The 15,404-nt window shown below is 54.3% G+C and overlaps 8 protein-coding genes across 8 annotated transcripts; 4 read left to right on the top strand and 4 right to left on the bottom strand.

Moving 5' to 3' along the window:
• Positions 1-365: 365 nt before the first annotated feature.
• Positions 366-971, top strand: HMPREF1541_09383 (uncharacterized protein; the record flags this gene model as incomplete). The annotated part of the gene is made up of 1 exon (XM_008714057.1): positions 366-971. The coding sequence occupies one exon, from the start codon at positions 366-368 to the stop codon at positions 969-971; it is 606 nt and encodes a 201-aa protein (XP_008712279.1).
• A 55-nt stretch (positions 972-1,026) lies between these two features.
• On the bottom strand, positions 1,027-2,075 carry HMPREF1541_09382 (uncharacterized protein; the record flags this gene model as incomplete). The annotated part of the gene is made up of 2 exons (XM_008714056.1): positions 1,027-1,922; positions 1,970-2,075. The coding sequence occupies 2 exons, from the start codon at positions 2,073-2,075 to the stop codon at positions 1,027-1,029; spliced, it is 1,002 nt and encodes a 333-aa protein (XP_008712278.1).
• A 1,509-nt stretch (positions 2,076-3,584) lies between these two features.
• HMPREF1541_09381 (uncharacterized protein) lies at positions 3,585-5,354 on the top strand (the record flags this gene model as incomplete). Its single annotated transcript, XM_008714055.1, has 1 exon — positions 3,585-5,354. The coding sequence occupies one exon, from the start codon at positions 3,585-3,587 to the stop codon at positions 5,352-5,354; it is 1,770 nt and encodes a 589-aa protein (XP_008712277.1).
• Positions 5,355-5,988: 634 nt separating this feature from the next.
• Positions 5,989-7,236, top strand: HMPREF1541_09380 (uncharacterized protein; the record flags this gene model as incomplete). The annotated part of the gene is made up of 4 exons (XM_008714054.1): positions 5,989-6,017; positions 6,074-6,232; positions 6,265-6,472; positions 6,523-7,236. The coding sequence occupies 4 exons, from the start codon at positions 5,989-5,991 to the stop codon at positions 7,234-7,236; spliced, it is 1,110 nt and encodes a 369-aa protein (XP_008712276.1).
• Positions 7,237-7,792: 556 nt separating this feature from the next.
• Positions 7,793-10,171, bottom strand: HMPREF1541_09379 (uncharacterized protein; the record flags this gene model as incomplete). Its single annotated transcript, XM_008714053.1, has 2 exons — positions 7,793-10,078; positions 10,127-10,171. The coding sequence occupies 2 exons, from the start codon at positions 10,169-10,171 to the stop codon at positions 7,793-7,795; spliced, it is 2,331 nt and encodes a 776-aa protein (XP_008712275.1).
• A 680-nt stretch (positions 10,172-10,851) lies between these two features.
• HMPREF1541_09378 (uncharacterized protein) lies at positions 10,852-12,052 on the top strand (the record flags this gene model as incomplete). Its single annotated transcript, XM_008714052.1, has 2 exons — positions 10,852-11,094; positions 11,180-12,052. 2 exons carry the CDS (start codon positions 10,852-10,854, stop codon positions 12,050-12,052), a joined length of 1,116 nt encoding a protein of 371 aa, XP_008712274.1.
• Positions 12,053-12,509: 457 nt separating this feature from the next.
• On the bottom strand, positions 12,510-13,081 carry HMPREF1541_09377 (uncharacterized protein; the record flags this gene model as incomplete). Its single annotated transcript, XM_008714051.1, has 2 exons — positions 12,510-12,755; positions 12,818-13,081. 2 exons carry the CDS (start codon positions 13,079-13,081, stop codon positions 12,510-12,512), a joined length of 510 nt encoding a protein of 169 aa, XP_008712273.1.
• A 738-nt stretch (positions 13,082-13,819) lies between these two features.
• Positions 13,820-14,642, bottom strand: HMPREF1541_09376 (calcineurin subunit B; the record flags this gene model as incomplete). The annotated part of the gene is made up of 5 exons (XM_008714050.1): positions 13,820-13,830; positions 13,880-14,214; positions 14,283-14,356; positions 14,404-14,456; positions 14,510-14,642. 5 exons carry the CDS (start codon positions 14,640-14,642, stop codon positions 13,820-13,822), a joined length of 606 nt encoding a protein of 201 aa, XP_008712272.1.
• Positions 14,643-15,404: the final 762 nt, after the last annotated feature.

Raw genomic sequence — 15,404 nt, 5'->3', positions numbered from 1 at the left:
ACGTCTAACAGCGGCGACGTGGGTGTAAGTCGTCTTTATTGGTGGCTACGGCTTCCCACTTCAATCCAGAATGCATGTCTCGCCAATGTTATGCACCATGTAATTGCAAGAAGGCGAGCGTCGAGGTCGGAAGCAGTTGCTCCCGAGAGCCGACTCGGGGCTTGGCATTGACGGCGGCACCGACCATCCGAAAGTCGTACAGCTGTAGGCATGCAGCAGTTCACAAAACATTTCGATCTCGCTCTTCAGACCATACGAATCTCTGGATTGCCCAGAAAACAGTATATTCTGGATACGTAGCCCTAAGAAGCAACTTGACTGCAGCCCAACCTGAGCCACTCGACTCGACCATCAGGCCTTCAGACATGCCGGTAAACTCAAGATCTAGGTCGACAGTCATTGCCAGCAGAAGCTCAAAGCGGACGAAGGTCCCTATCAACCAAGAGGCACGACCTCATTCAGCCAAGAAGTCGCCTGAAATGCGTCTATCGCCTGCCAAACCCCGCTCCTTCTACCTCATTTCCGCCTCCCGTGACCACGTCAACTCGGGCCGCTCCCAGTCTATTGTCCAGGCCAACCATGGCATCAAAGCGCCCCTGCAACGGATGCGCCCACGGGACGGAGTCGTGTTCTACTCCGCACGTCATCAGATAAAGGGAAAGGATCTCTGCCAGCGCTTCACCGCCATCGCGACGGTAGATTACGGAGAGCCATATCAGGAACAGGTATCGGAAACGTGGAAGCCCTGGCGGCGGGAGGCGACGTATGAGGAGGATAGTCACGAGGTCGATGTCAAGGATGTGCTGGGGAAGTTGGGGTGTCTGGGCAGGGGCAAGGAAGGGTGGGGCGTGTATCTGCGGAGAGGCTTTATGCAAATTGGACCAGAAGACTGGGAGGTATTGCGGGACTCGATGATGGGTGAGGTCGGCAGGAACAAGCGAGTAAGGTGTAGTGAGGAACGGTCAGTGTAGTGAACGCCGACGCTGGTACGAGCAAATAGTCCCTGCTGTAATCCTGGGATAGCAATCATAGAGCTTGACCTATGTATGGCGCGTCCGGCTCGAATGGATTCGGGTCTAATTTCTCCTTACAGACTGTCTTGCCATCAACCACGTAAAGCCGTGGGATACCAGAAGGGGCTGGCTGTGGGCGAAGCGGGTCTTTCTTGGTCTTGGACACCCGCATTGGTTCTGCTCGCTGGCCGCCCATTGCCATTCCGCTGAAGGGGCATCTTGACTGGTCCATGCTCTGCTTGCCCTCAAGTTCTTCGATATTGCGGCCGAGGCTTGTTTTGCCGCTGCTGGAGCTCCGTACCGAGGCCTCGTCGCCACTGTTGGGCTCTTTCTCTCCTAGTACCTTTTTGCCATGAAGATAACCTTCCGGCTCTGCCGCCTCGAGCTTCACCTCTTCGGCACCAAAGGAATCCTGGAATTCTTCGCCATCATGGACGTGCCATTTGGCCAACAAGTCGTTCTGGATCCAAATCACTTTCCCTATGGCTTTGACGATCGCAATTTTTCTTGTGAGATCAAGCGTTGGGTGTGAGAGAATAGCTTCTGTCATGGCATCCTGAATATAGCCCAGGCAGGCCCCAAGGAAAATGTAATCAACATGCAAAGGGTTTCGTCGACCGAGGCCCACATGCATGAGACCGACTTTGTCGAGGTACTCCCAGTATTCCATCTTTGTGGGGTCGCTGTTGAGCTTGGTCAAGTACCACCGTAAGAACATTTTCCGGTGTTGAATCTGAGCGCTGTCTTCGGAAACCCATGTGTCTGGATCGACCTCACTGCGGCTGTCGCGTTGCGTGAAGACTCTGGCTGTTATATCGTGCTTGAGCAGTTTCTTATAGACCATGTTGACGATGGCTGGAATGACGGTGCGGATATAGCGATGGCCGTCAATAAGGGCTGCAACATCGTCTATCACTGTCAGCGAGGTGATCCGGCTAAATCTCCGACGATCTTACCTGCTGAGAATTCCAAGAACTGATGAAGGTAGTGTACACGAGCGGGCAGGGAGGTGTACAGCTCTTTGCGATCGACATGCTCCATGCCACGTGGTAAGGCTACCATGATGTTTTAGTGCAAACGGAAAGGTATGCGAATGTTTACTCTCGGTGAGGGTGAACCATGTGGCGTTGTATGAACAACTTTATAACTTAGCACACCAACATCGAAAAGTTTTCGGGATTTCGTATCGGGACTGTGGTATGACAGTTGCATGGGGACCCTTGCTGGGTTGGTGGTGTGATAACCTGCCACTGTTCGGTACAATCACCCGGCGACCAGGCGACGACCGGAGCCATTCATCCAAAGAGCGTGTTGTCTCAATCGTTGACAATCACTTTCCAGTCTCCCAGTTGTCAATGTTCAATGCCATTTTACAGCCGCAGGTCCAGTCGTTGAGTGATCCTGGTCGGTCTTGAGTGGGTCAGATGGTAACGCCGATGACCCGAACCTCCGGGTGCACAGTCCGAGTAGCCCAGTAGGACCGGCCTTGAGACTAAGAACCCTCTCGTTGGCGCAAGAAACTGCCGTGAGAGACTTGTACAGGACCATGAAGCGAAATTGCCGTTGTAGGCCTTGCTGGTGGAGCTACTTGATATCTAGATCACTTGTCGCCAGGGCTGATGGTATTGTGCATTAGCATTGCGGAGTCTTTGAGCCGGCGTCGCCCGACGGAGGGGTCATGCGAGTCTCGCTTAGATGCCATTCGATGCGGTGAGGTCTACCGAGCAAGAAAATCGAGAAGCGAGACTGGCCAGTATGGCCCCAACTCGAAGGTGTGAATGCATTATTGGCTTGCAGATGTTTGCACCTCTGAAACGAATGCCAGTACTACGGTGAAGCATAAACCAACATGGGTGCAGGTCCACCTGGCGTTGCAAGATTGTTGAACAACAATATTCACGATGCCGCCACCACCTCATAATCAAGTCCACGACGAGGCTCTTGCGGCCATTGGGCCTTGAATCAGGTATTATCTGGGGATGTAAGCGAGGTCAGGCTCTTCTCTAGCTGCACACATGCTGGCCATACCGCCGTTAGGTAAGTGTTACAGATCCCAGCCTGACTCGCAGTCCAGTGCTTGGGTGCCAGAGTTCTTGCGGTGCACACTTTCATCAACCCAGATCTTCGCGCAGTATCAAGATCGCGTTCTTGCCGAGCACACCGCCGTCTTCCATTTCCCTACCAAAAGGTATAGTAGACTTCGAGGTCCTAAAACAATAAGGGATGCCCTCTTGGAAGGATGAGCAACCCTGTGCAACACTAGGTACTAGAACAAAGCGCTGAGTCAGATGTTGAAGAGACACCAGCGATAGTGTGTGCGCGAAATTCGCCTAATGGAATCGCGCATATTATTCGGCAGATCAGCTGGCCCCCAATGGTAAGAAGCTTCGAGCCGTCCAAGGTCTCACAATGGATGCCTTACTTTAAGGCATGAAGCTCCAACCTAACTCGGCTTTTTCAGTACTGGTTCTTTAGTCACACCGGACTATGAGCAGGAGGGGGGCCCTAGAGCTCCTATAAGTCCACGAGGCGCACCATGACTAGCCAGCAATTGAATCTGTCCTATACGACATGGCTGCTCTTTTCGCCTTTCCCAGGCATGTTAGCCGCTCTCTCTCGACCCTCCGTGTTGCAGCTCTATTTGGCCTTCTCAGCACATCCATCGCCAGTGGCGCTCATAAAGATGGCGATTCCGTCTGTCGATCTGCGCCTGGAGACGAATCCTGGCCCAGCGACGAGGTCTGGGCAAGTTTCAATGCTAGCATCGAGGGCAAGTTGATTCGCACTGTGCCCATTGCATCAGTCTGCCACGGACCAGCGTATGACGAAGCGCAGTGTGCTACGTTAAGGGACAACTGGTTCTTCCCCGAAACTCATCTACCTTCTCCATCGTCGCCAATGGCATATGAATTCAGCAACGACAGCTGTAATCCGTTCTCGGAGCCCGCTGCGCCCTGTACCGTCGGCAGCCACGTTGTGTACACGGTGAATGCCTCGACCGTGGACGACTACAGAGCGACCATCGGCTTCGTCCGGCAGCACAACATTCGCCTTGTCATTCGAAGCTCTGGACATGACTACCTCGGGAAATCAAGCGGCGCTCATGCTCTCGGGCTCTGGACCCTTCACCTCAAATCCACAGAGCTACTCAGTGATTATCAGTCTCAACACTACCAGGGCACGGCCATGAAGATCGGAGCTGGTGTGAATGGAGGAGAAGCTCAAGCTTTTGCTCATTCAAAGGGTCTCGTGGTTGTCGTGGGCAATTGTCCAACAGTGACTTTGGCCGGAGGGTGGGTCCAGGGCGGCGGTCATGGCTTGCTGTCCTCGCGCTACGGCCTAGGCGTTGACCAGGTCCTGGAATTCGAGGTGGTGACCGCTGACGGTGAACTGCTGACAGCGACGACAGATTCTAATTCAGACCTCTTTTGGGCGCTTGCCGGCGGAGGTGGCGGTACATACGGCATCGTTCTGTCCATGACCATCAAGACCTACCCGGAGTCCATCACCTCCAGAGCTCTATTGACAGTCCCAAGAACAGGGGAGAAACCTGAAGATTTCAGCAATTTCCTTGCCACTTTCCTACAGCATCTTCCTGCTACATTGGATGCTGGCGTGACGGTCATCTGGGCGATGATGCCGTTCGCATTCATGTTGGTGCCGGCCTTTGCTCCAGGATTGACCAAAGACGAGCTAGACAAGCTGATCGACCCAACCATAAACAGGTTGGAGGAGCTAGGCATTGGCTACCAATATGACTCGGCGGAATATCCAGATGCCTTGTCGGCCTTCGAATCCGTTCCTGCAACATGGAATGTCTCAGATATGCATCCGGCGGGCCGCCTGATCCCGCGCGATCTTCTGGAGACCAAGCTGACCGGACTCGTCGAAGCGTTGATACACATCGGCGACAACGCCTTGATGGCGGGTGTCTCGTACAACTTGACCAGAAACGCAGCTTCCTATCCGATGTCTGTGAACCCTCGGCTGCGAGAGACACTGTTCAACCTTGCCGTTGGCGCACCGGTCAATTACACCCACACAGAGCAATGGCCAGCAGCCTATGAATTCCTGCAGAATGATCTCCTGGCGCCCATCCGCCGCCTCGCACCAGACGGAGGTGCTTACTTGAGCGAGACCAATCCCTACGACCCGGAGTGGCAGCACCAATTCTATGGCGGCAACTACGAGAAGCTGCTCGCAATCAAGGACAAGTACGATCCGGACAACATCTTCTATGCGCGCACAGCCGTGGGTAGCCATCGCTGGGTTGAGAAGACTGATGGCCGCCTGTGTAGGCTGACGAAGGAAGCAGAGCAGTGGGCTCACAGTGAGTTGTGATTGCCTGGCCCTCAGTAAGCTGCGGGAGTGAACGTTCAGTCTCATCTGACTCGATGGTCTGAGGAGGGGAATGCACTGTCCTCCTCCAGGCAGGCACACGGGTTCATGAATTGGTCCATAGACAGCCGCCTTTAGGGCGAGATACGTGCCTAATGATCAGTGATATTGCTTTTTGCGTGCCCGGGAATCGGTGATTGGAAGGTCACGACGTGGACGCCGTTAGCCTCTTGTGATTTCCCATGATACTCTCAAAAACAAGTACCTAACATCGCAGACCCGCCATGTCCGATAGTCTCTGACAAGCAGGTTCAACGGGGCAGCCGCGCCCATCTCTGGGCGTCGCAAGTTAGTCATAAGGCGTCGAGGCGGCAAGAGGAACGGAGATCTGCGGCGGACAAAACCTTGCTTGTATCTCAAGTGAAACGGTCGTAGCATGAACCAAGACCGGTCCTATGCCTGTGCTTGATCTCTGTGTTGAAAATCTACTCTCCCTGAGAGTGAGACAGCCTCTCTTGTGCTCGGAAGAGCTACAATCGCAAAGTGGGCAACACTCACTGCGCTTATCAACCCCGCTAGCGAGATCGACCTCTCCAACGTTCTGAAGGGTACCAAACTACACGGGATGCCCCCAGCCATGTCGCAGAAGAATGTCGTCGTCGTAGGGTAAACGAGTCACGCCACTCTGGTCCAGGACTCGGCGTGCTGACGAGGATATGTAGAGCCGGCGTAGCGGGACTTACAACTGCCCTCCTGCTCTCCAAAGATGCTCGGTATAAGATCGTTGTGGCTGCGAAGCACATGCCCGGTGACTACGACATCGAATATGCCTCGCCTTGGGCAGGAGCGAACTACATGCCGCAAGTGAGCCCGAGAACCCAGTATCACACCTCATTGCTGACATCTATCAAAGCGTCTCCGTTCGCGGCACCGAAGCAGCCCAGTGGGACAAGAATACCTGGGCGCCTCTCGAAGACCTTGCGCGCGACCATCCCGAGGCAGGCGTCCACTTTCAGGAGTGTCAGATTCTCAGCAGAGCGAAAGACAAGGGGTCTGCGACGGCCTCCTGGTTTGCAGAGCTGCTGTCCCCGAGCCCATGGTTCAAGGATGTGGTGCCGAACGTAGGGATCCAAAGCTGCCATTGGATCTCGCTAAGTTGACGTGTTTGTAGTTCGAAGTCATACCCAAGGAGTCGCTACCATCGGGGATCGATTCGGCGACATCCTTCACGTCCGTTTGCATCAATACTGCCATCTACCTGCCTTGGCTGGTGTCGCAGTGTCTGAAGAACGGTGTCAAGTTCAGGCGAGCGGTCTTCAAGCACATCTCTGAGGCGGGATCTTCTTCTGTTCATCCAGCAGGCAAGGTCGATCTGGTTGTCAACTGTACAGGCCTCGGGTCATCCAAGCTTGGTGGAGTCGAGGACAAGAATGTGGTGCCCGCCAGAGGCCAAATCGTGGTAGTGCGCAACGACGCCGGAAAGATGCTGGACGTTTCTGGCACTGATGACGGAGACGATGAAGCTTGTTATGTGATGACGAGGGCCGCAGGTGGTGGCACTATCCTCGGGGGCTCGTATCAGAAGGGCAACTGGGAGTCTCAGGTTGATCCAAGCCTCGCAGTCAGAATCATGAAGCGTGCTGTGGGCATCTGTCCAGCTCTGACGGGCGGAAAGGGCATTGAGCACCTGGATATCGTTAGGCACGGCGTTGGCTTACGGCCAGTCAGAGAAGGTGGAACGAGGATCGAGAAGGAAAAGATTGAAGGAGTCTGGGTCGTTCACAACTACGGGGCGGGGGGTGCAGGTTATCAGTCGTCTTATGGCTGTGCGCAAGCTGCTGTCAAGCTCGTAGAGCAGGCGCTGGAGGCAAAGTCAAGACTGTAGCCGAGGGAAGGGCGAGCTTGCCATCAGATGCCGTGAGAGCGATCAATGACCGCTCAATTCACTCCTGGTTGGACTAACATCAACGTTATGAGTGCTGTATTTAGTCGTCTTCAGACTTTCAGAAAAGGATGTTCGCGTGGACTCGCACCATTAGTCACTGGACGAGGGAAGAAAATTGTTATCACGCCTGAATACCGGGCAACAAGTTCTGTCATTGTGCTTTAGAACCATCTCAAACACCTCGTCTATGACAGCCTGGTCTCGGCGTTTTGCTGCCTCATGCTTCAAGCATGTGTGATCTCGTCATCTGATTGTCCTGTCAGTCGTTGTTTGCCACTGGGCGAGTGAATGTTCCCAAAAAGCTTGCATCCAAACTTTTGTTCACCCATACCCAACGCCAGTATCCTAATCCCGTTTGAAAATGCTCGTGGCAAGTCGTCGTCGTAGTAGTAGTAATAGTAGTACAATGTCGAATCAAGAATCGGTCTACAGCACCGACGGAAGTTATCGCTCTCCAGTCAGGCGTCCGCGACCCCGGTAGGCGATGAGCACGTCCTCAGCCTCTCCGCTTGGGCTGACTGAGCATGTTGAGCCGGCTCATAGTCAAAGCAGCCTTTGCAGGAGTGCCTTTGACCTGGCCAAGTGCCACGGATTTGCGATCGCGTGCGTGCTTGGCTGCTGCCTCCCTCGCCGCGCTCCTCTTCTTGGGGCTGGTCTGCTGCTCCCCGGCTTCGATGTCTTTGAAGTCAATGGTTTTGACACGTTTGGCACGTCTGGCACTCTCATCATCGGCGTCATCGCCCTCAGTCCATGCGCCAGCCATGGGTCGGTTTTCCTTTGAAGCCTCCGCAGAGTCTTCGCTAGCCTCGAAGTACCTAGATTCGCGGCGGCGCTTCTTCGCAGGTATTCCGTGAGCCATAGTGTGCACCTCGGTATCCTCGAATGGTTGAACAGCTTCAGTGGTGCCAGAGCTTCGAACGCGTCTAATAGTCGAAGGACGCGATGACCGAGCACTCGTGTCATTAGTTGATCTGCTCGCTTGAAGGGCCTGGCTGGTGGGGTCAGCCCGCCCGACAGTGGCGTTGCTACTCGTCAGTGAGCCAGCTGAGCTAGGCCTAGACGGGTGGTGCAGAGTCGTGAAGATCGATTTGAACTCCTTGGATTCGCGGCGGCCCAGATCTTTGGCCTTCTGCGCCAGAGTTTGCACAACAGGTCCATTGCGAGGAGATGGTTGGGCGGACAGCGCGGGAAGAGTAGGATACTCGATGGGGCTGCTGGAAGCATCCTCCCATGCTTCGTCTTGGTCCTCTTGAATGACATAAGCCGCAGGATCGTAGGGGACGATAGGAGTTCTAGTTGCTCTGGGCGTCAAAGTCTGAGCAGATTTTACCGGGCTCGGGCTGTTGTTCGCAAGCTTCACCGCGTAGCGAGATTTGACACTGGGGGTGAAGTCCACCTTCTTCGAAGATTCCACAACGCCGGCAGAAGTGTTTGGTCGCTTTGGTGTGACGTCGCGTTCGGCAGGGGTGCTCCCGTCTTTACGGGGTGAGCGCAAGATTGACTTCAACCCGGAAAACGTGGGAAGCTTGGACGTGTGTGCCGTCGGCCTCGTGGTGGTAGACGACACCGACTGTACATTTGACGGAGCTGTGGATAGTTCATACGTGCTCTTGGATCGGGAAAGTGTTGGAGTGTCTTTGCGGCTTGTCTGTTGTGCTTCGAGGAGCTTGGAAGTGAATCTGGAGACGGCCGAGGTAGTGCGGCTCAGACTCATGCGACCGCTATTTCGGACGCCCTTGGCACTCTGCGATCGAGGTAGCATCAAGGGTTTGGCGGGTGAATTTGCAGTAGACTGGGCACGAGCCAGAGAAGCCTTGGTTGGTGAGAATAGGTTGCTGGTAGATGTGGATTTTGGTATGCCGGATGGTTTAACGGCGGCAGCTTCCTGCGGCCTGGAGCTTGACACGTCGTCGACTTCAGAACGTCGCAGGCGTTTCGCAGGAGCGGTGTTTTCCAGCCGATCCACAGATGCGGAATGCGAAGCAGGTTTATGGAGGCCACCGCCAGCCTGCGTCTGGTGGGAAAACGGAGGCGGAGCGCGACCAGGTGTCCCCTTACCAGCAGTACGTGGTCGCTCTGGCTCATCAAGGCCAGCCTTGGAGGGGCTGCGCTTAAGAGACTGCATGGTGGGTTGATTGTAGCCCAACCGGGTCCTGAATGAGGAGGCATGATTCTCGATGGAGTCCATCTTCTTGAACTGGGCCATATGAACATCGCTGAAGCGTCCAGCCTTGGCCTTTGGCTTTGCGATCTTGCGGCCAGAGAACATGCTCTCAGCCTCACCATCTTTCTGATCTTGCAGGTCTTTCTGATTCTTCATTTCCGCCTTGATACGCGCCGCATCTTCTCGTAGATTCTCCATCATGACCTTGGCTTCTTCAGATAATCCAGATTCGGAGGCGAAAGTGAACTTGAATCCGGGAGCACTGGCCGCTTGTGTGGACTTCTTGGAGGATCGAGTTGGGGTGTTCTGAATGCTGGCGACAGATGCGCGAGGGATGTGGGAAACGTCGGCAAAACCCAGTTTCGTGCCAGAATCAGGTGGCATCATGGTCTGGTGCATTGTCTTGGGGTCCATCTCCGACTTTGCAGGGCGAGGCTCGGTTTTGGGTGTATTGAGGGGAGATAATCGCTTCAACTGGCTCTTGACGTTGGCAGCCATGCCAGGAGTGTTGATGATGCTATCAATGGTCGGTACGGCGCTAGAATCCTCAACTGACTCGTCACGCTCCATTACTGAGTCGAGCTTGGGTGGATTGGGCAGAGGCTTGTTGACCTCGACCTATTTCATGTCAGTCAAAATCGGAGAAGTGGTGAAAGGGTAACGCACCTGGCCTGGCGAGGTCTTGCTCAGTCTAGCTGAGCGACGAGCCATTGTCGCAGTGTTCGGTCAGCCCAATGATATCCAGCTGCACGTCGCAGTAATCCCAGCAGAGAAGGGTCTAGGGAAGGGCGAAGGTGCAAAATGTGCATTTAGCGAAAGACGGCCGAGACTGCGAGCGAGTGGATTGCCAAATGCGTCAGTGTAAACACTGGCCGCCAAGCCACTAATGCCGACTACCTCCGCACGCGAGCTGCCGTCACCTCATTGGGCGATGCGACGGTCGTCTGCGGTTCACGTCTTTTGTTGTGCTTGATATACACCCATTCGTGCTCAGGACGACTGATCGAGGTAGGTCCAGAGTGAAGGATGGTTGCATTAGTGTCTCTGTCACCCACGGAATCTCAACGAGTTTGATGGATCAGGATATCAATCACAATGCTCCCTCGAATCTCGGCGAGTTCATTTCTATGAAGTAATGTTCGCTACAGGACATCATTCGAGCAAGTTGTGAGCTGTACATTCGTACAACGAGTTCACTAATTACCAGAGAAGCTGCAGGTCGTGGTGAACTACCCGACATATGATCTGCTACGCACGAAATCGGAAGCCGCTGAACCCACTTGGGATATGCTTTGCTGAATAGTAATCAAGTCTCTACCTCCTTTGCCCTATAAATCGGCCACAACTGGCACCTAATATTCCCTTCCAGAGACTGAACAGACATAATAGCCATGTCTGAATACAATGCCACGAAGATCTTTGTCGTTGGCGGCACCGGTGCCCAGGGCATTCCAGTCATCCGGGGCCTAGTCAAGGACAAGAAGTACGCATGTCGGGTCCTCACGCGTGATGCAAACTCTGCTCGAGCACAGCAACTTCTCGCTCTGGGAAACGTTGAGCTAGTCACGGGCAGCTTCGCATCAGAGCAAGACCTCCGCAACGGCTTTCGTGGGTGCGATGGAGCATTTGTGAACGTGAGTCCGAAACACTCCTCCCTCCAGGCTCCTTGTGGCAAGAAACCGTCCTATGCTTGTGCATTCCCACCCGCTAACAACGAAGATCGACGGATTCAATTGTGGCGAGAAGACAGAGATCTACTGGACGATCCGTGCCTACGAGCTTGCCCTGGAAGAAGGCATCAGATTCTACGTCCATGGAAACCTCGACTACACCTACAAGAAGAGCGGCTACGATCCCAAGTTCCGTACCGGCCACTATGACGCCAAAGGACGCATCAGCGAATGGATCCTCGCCCAGACCAAGGATAATCAACACCGCATGGGCGCCGCCAGCTTCACAACGGGACCATATATCGAAATGGCCATCGCTTCCCGCACCATTTTCACGCCTGTTATTGAAGACGGAGTAGTGACGTGGCGTGTGCCCCTTGGTGAAAGAGGGGGAGGCGTGGTGCACGTGGCCCTCGATGACTGCGAGTACTACGTCCGCTGGATGTTCGACAATCCGATGCGCATCAACGGTCGGGATCTCGAGGTGGCAGTCGAGCACGTTAGCTACCTTGAACTCGCAAAGGCCTTTGAGAAGGTGACGGGCCATCCTGCTCGGTACATCAACACAAGCCTCGCGGACTATTGGTCTACAGGCATCATGGCGGTCGCAGCCAAGTCAGCCTCGGGCTACAACTCGGATCTGAACGACCCGGCAGCGATGACGTTCGAACAGAACTTTACAGGATTCTTCAACACCTGGAAGTATTCGTGGGGCAACAACGAGCAAGCCGTGATCAAGCGGGACTACAAGCTACTGGACGAGATTCACCCCGAACGAATCAAATCTGTGGAGGAGTGGTTCCGCATCGAGGAAGAGAAGGGCAAGAAGTTGGGGAAGGGCGGGTTGTGGGACAGAGTGCAGACGGCAAACCTCAGACCGATCCTGAAACTTGGGGAGGACGGAAGGAGAGGCCGGCTGTAAAGCGAGTAGTCGACCTAAATAACTCTCAGCTCCTCCTATCAAGGGAAAATGAACTATTCCGTTTGCTAAGCCATTAATGAGGAGGGTGTAGTTACCATGTTCGCGCGTATGGCTACTTGACACAGGAGAGAGCAAGCACCGAGAAGTCAGCAGCCAGCAGAGCGATATAACAGATTGACGGCTCTGATATGCTTGGACGTCGCGAGTGTGGACCGTGGTAGCAGTTGTAGTGGAGGCAGATACCATGCACTATTTACACACTGCCGGTACAATATCTCATCACAGGTCTTCAGATACTGGTACACAATCCCTGCCTAACGCCACGCCTTTGAAAGTCAAAAATGCAAACTCCTTCATCATAGCGTGAATGATCCGACCCCAAGGACCGAGGGTCGGGTGGCTCAGAGCTCCCCACACCCTGAGCTCCCCGCCGGACATATGCCCACACTGTTCAAATCTAGAACTTCCGGCCGAGATTGTTGCTCATCTTTCCAATCTCCTTGGCACTGGCCTGCTTGAGCTTCGCACGGCGCGCGTCTTCCTGCGCCTCCAACTCCAGATTGCGGACATGCTGACGCGCATCCTGAACGGATGTGCGGGCGTGGGTGAGAGCGCGCTCGGCCTCACGCTCGGCCTGCTCGGCCATTTGCACACGCTCACGCGCGCCGACGATGCTGGGGTCCTCGGGCTCGCGGTTGCGGTTCTATTCGGTGCATTAGTTCGCTTTCGCCCCGACTGGATCGTAGACGGAGGAGTCAAACTTACAAAGAGGCCGCCCATGCCACCACTGGAGCGGTTGTGCTGATCCGTGGTGGGGCTGTGGCGACGGTTACCCATGTTTCCTCTGCGGCGTTCCTCGTCGGACGAGGAGAGAGAGCTGGAGCGACGGTTTCTGGAGAGTAGTCCGCCCTTGCGTTTGGTGTCGCTTGAGTGCCTGGTGTTGTGGTGACCGTGAGGCGCGTCGTTGTACGCAGTAGGGGGGCTCTGGTGAGCGGGCATTGGCTCTTCCTTCTTGCTGAAGAGGCCCATGATGTTGGCGGTTGATGTGTGGTTGAAGAGGTAAGATGGAGGTGTTTGAAGAGATCGGTGCAGGGGTACTGGATAATACGGAAGAGTATTATGTGTCAAGGAATAACAAGACTCGGTCGAGCAGGAGGTCCTGTTCCCAGTTTTTATGCTGACAAGGTCCGTGGTCTGGGTATGATGGTATGATGCAGATGGGGAAGGAAACTTGGCATGGATCGACAAGCGACGTCATGCAAGCGCCCCTGGAATGCGAAAGCGAGCGCCAACCGACGCCAAAGCCATCGAAAGACTGCAGATTGAGCCACAAGATCTTGTCGGCTAGTCTGTAAAGAGACTTTAAGTGTTGCTTGAATTCCTATGAGCATCATACCTGCATCTTGCCCATGTGCTGCATCTCGAAAATGATCCTGTGGCTTGCAATCTGTGGCGGTGCTGCAGAAAGCCTACCGCTATCATAGAGGGCTTCCCTGGCTTAAAGTCAACATTGGCCTGCAATTCAGTGGGGCGGCCAATAACACGACGCAAAAACATTGACAGCCGTGCTTGTGACATTGTTGTGATTCTGCCGTCTATGACACGTCGTTCCATTCTTCGTGACTTCATACATCGCGTGCAGACCCCTGACCACGCGCCATCTGCAAGGCCTCGATTCGTTGACCACACCCATACGGCCCTGACCAGGGACTAGGCCGTCATCTCCACGGTCTCGGGATCTAGAGCATAAGCAGGCTGAGGTTGCACCTAGAATTGATCTGCCACACGTTTAGCATCGTTCGCACCACACAGCGATACAGTACTCACCCAAAGTCATGCTCATGCTTACATCCGTGTTCTCGACCATAGCCTGGAACTCTTCGAAACTGATCTTCCCATCCCCGTCCTTGTCTGCTTCCATAATGGTCTTGTCCACAATCTGCTGCAACTGCTGGTCCTTGAGATTGCTGCCCACCATCATCTTGAGCACGATGAAAAGCTCGCCGTTGGAGATGTAACCGTCTCGATCAATGTCGTAGACCTTAAACGCGAACTTGTACTTCTCCTCTTTGTTGCCTCTTGCAGAGAATGCAGACAGGCCCAGAACGAACTCCTCGAAATCGACATCGCCGCCGCCGTCCTCGTCGAAGATGGCAATCATTCTAGGCAAGACGTTAGCGTTATAAGGCTCCATCGAGGGCACGTCGCGTTGACTGTGGAAGTTGCGTACCTCGTCGCAAGTGGGTTGGACGAGACCTGAGGCAGGGACAGGAATTCTTCTCGCTCAATTGTGCCGCTGTTGTCCTGTGTTTGCGGTCAGCCTGCTCAGGGCTAGACCAATCTCCTCATACCTTGTCCAGCTTCATGAACCGTTTGCGTAACCGGTCGACTTCATCTCTGTCGACTGTGCAATGGTCAGCCCCAGCCAACAATACCTTGGTCCGATCGTATACGCACAATTTGAGACCGACACGATGTTGTCCAATATTTGGGAACCAGTGACAGTCTGTCTTCGTCTGTGCTCGTATAGAGCGGCATTATTAGGCTCGGAGTCGCTGGCCGGCGACTGAGGCATGTCCGACGCAGACATCCTGATTTCGCACTCTCAGTGAGGGGCAATGGTGAGTGGAACAGCAAGGTTCAGAGTGGTCGCTTCTGAGTGTGCAAGGCGAGCCTCAAGACAACAAACGGAGGAACAGTTTCAAGGCTCGATTGAGGCAGTGGAGACGAGGAGTCTCGTTTTCTATGAAGGACGGTAAGATAGTGATGGTGAAAGGCTGGAACAGCCGCATGCGAGTCGGACTACTGTAGTGGAGCGATTCGGTCACCGTACTCAAGCCACACATGTTCAGGAACGAGCGCCGCAAACTGAGGCCGAGGAGCCGCTCTGATTGGTTCAACGAGGGAAGCCGCTCAGTTCGCGGGGATGGCGAGGTCTGTCTTCACGTGCCGCAAATGTTGTCAAGAAAGTGTCAATTGCCCTATTTTCATCGTTGTCTGTGTATGTTGTTTCGGCTTCGGTGACGCCAGAGTAGGCACTGTGGCTTCCATGGAGTTTCTACCTGGGATTCAGTCTCTACCAAGCCCATCTGGCACTTATACAATAGGTTGTGACTGGTGCGAGCTCGCAAATGTGCGCTGGACGGTGCGGGCCTACTCATATGCTTCTCAAGATCTCGAGCCGTTGCAAATCATGAGACTTTGTGTGGAGGGCAGAACACATGTCAATATAGGTACCGGTACATATCTGCTGTGGCTGTCGCGAAAGAAGAGGCGCAGGCAGAGCGAATTCAGGGGAAGGCGGTGGCGGTGCAACGATACGAAGGTAGTTTAGCGTGCGGGTGCCAGCAAA

This window comes from Cyphellophora europaea (assembly GCF_000365145.1).
Source record: "Cyphellophora europaea CBS 101466 unplaced genomic scaffold supercont1.10, whole genome shotgun sequence".
In the NCBI taxonomy this organism is placed as follows: domain Eukaryota; kingdom Fungi; phylum Ascomycota; class Eurotiomycetes; order Chaetothyriales; family Cyphellophoraceae; genus Cyphellophora; species Cyphellophora europaea.
This window is presented reverse-complemented; position numbering and strand designations above follow the sequence as displayed.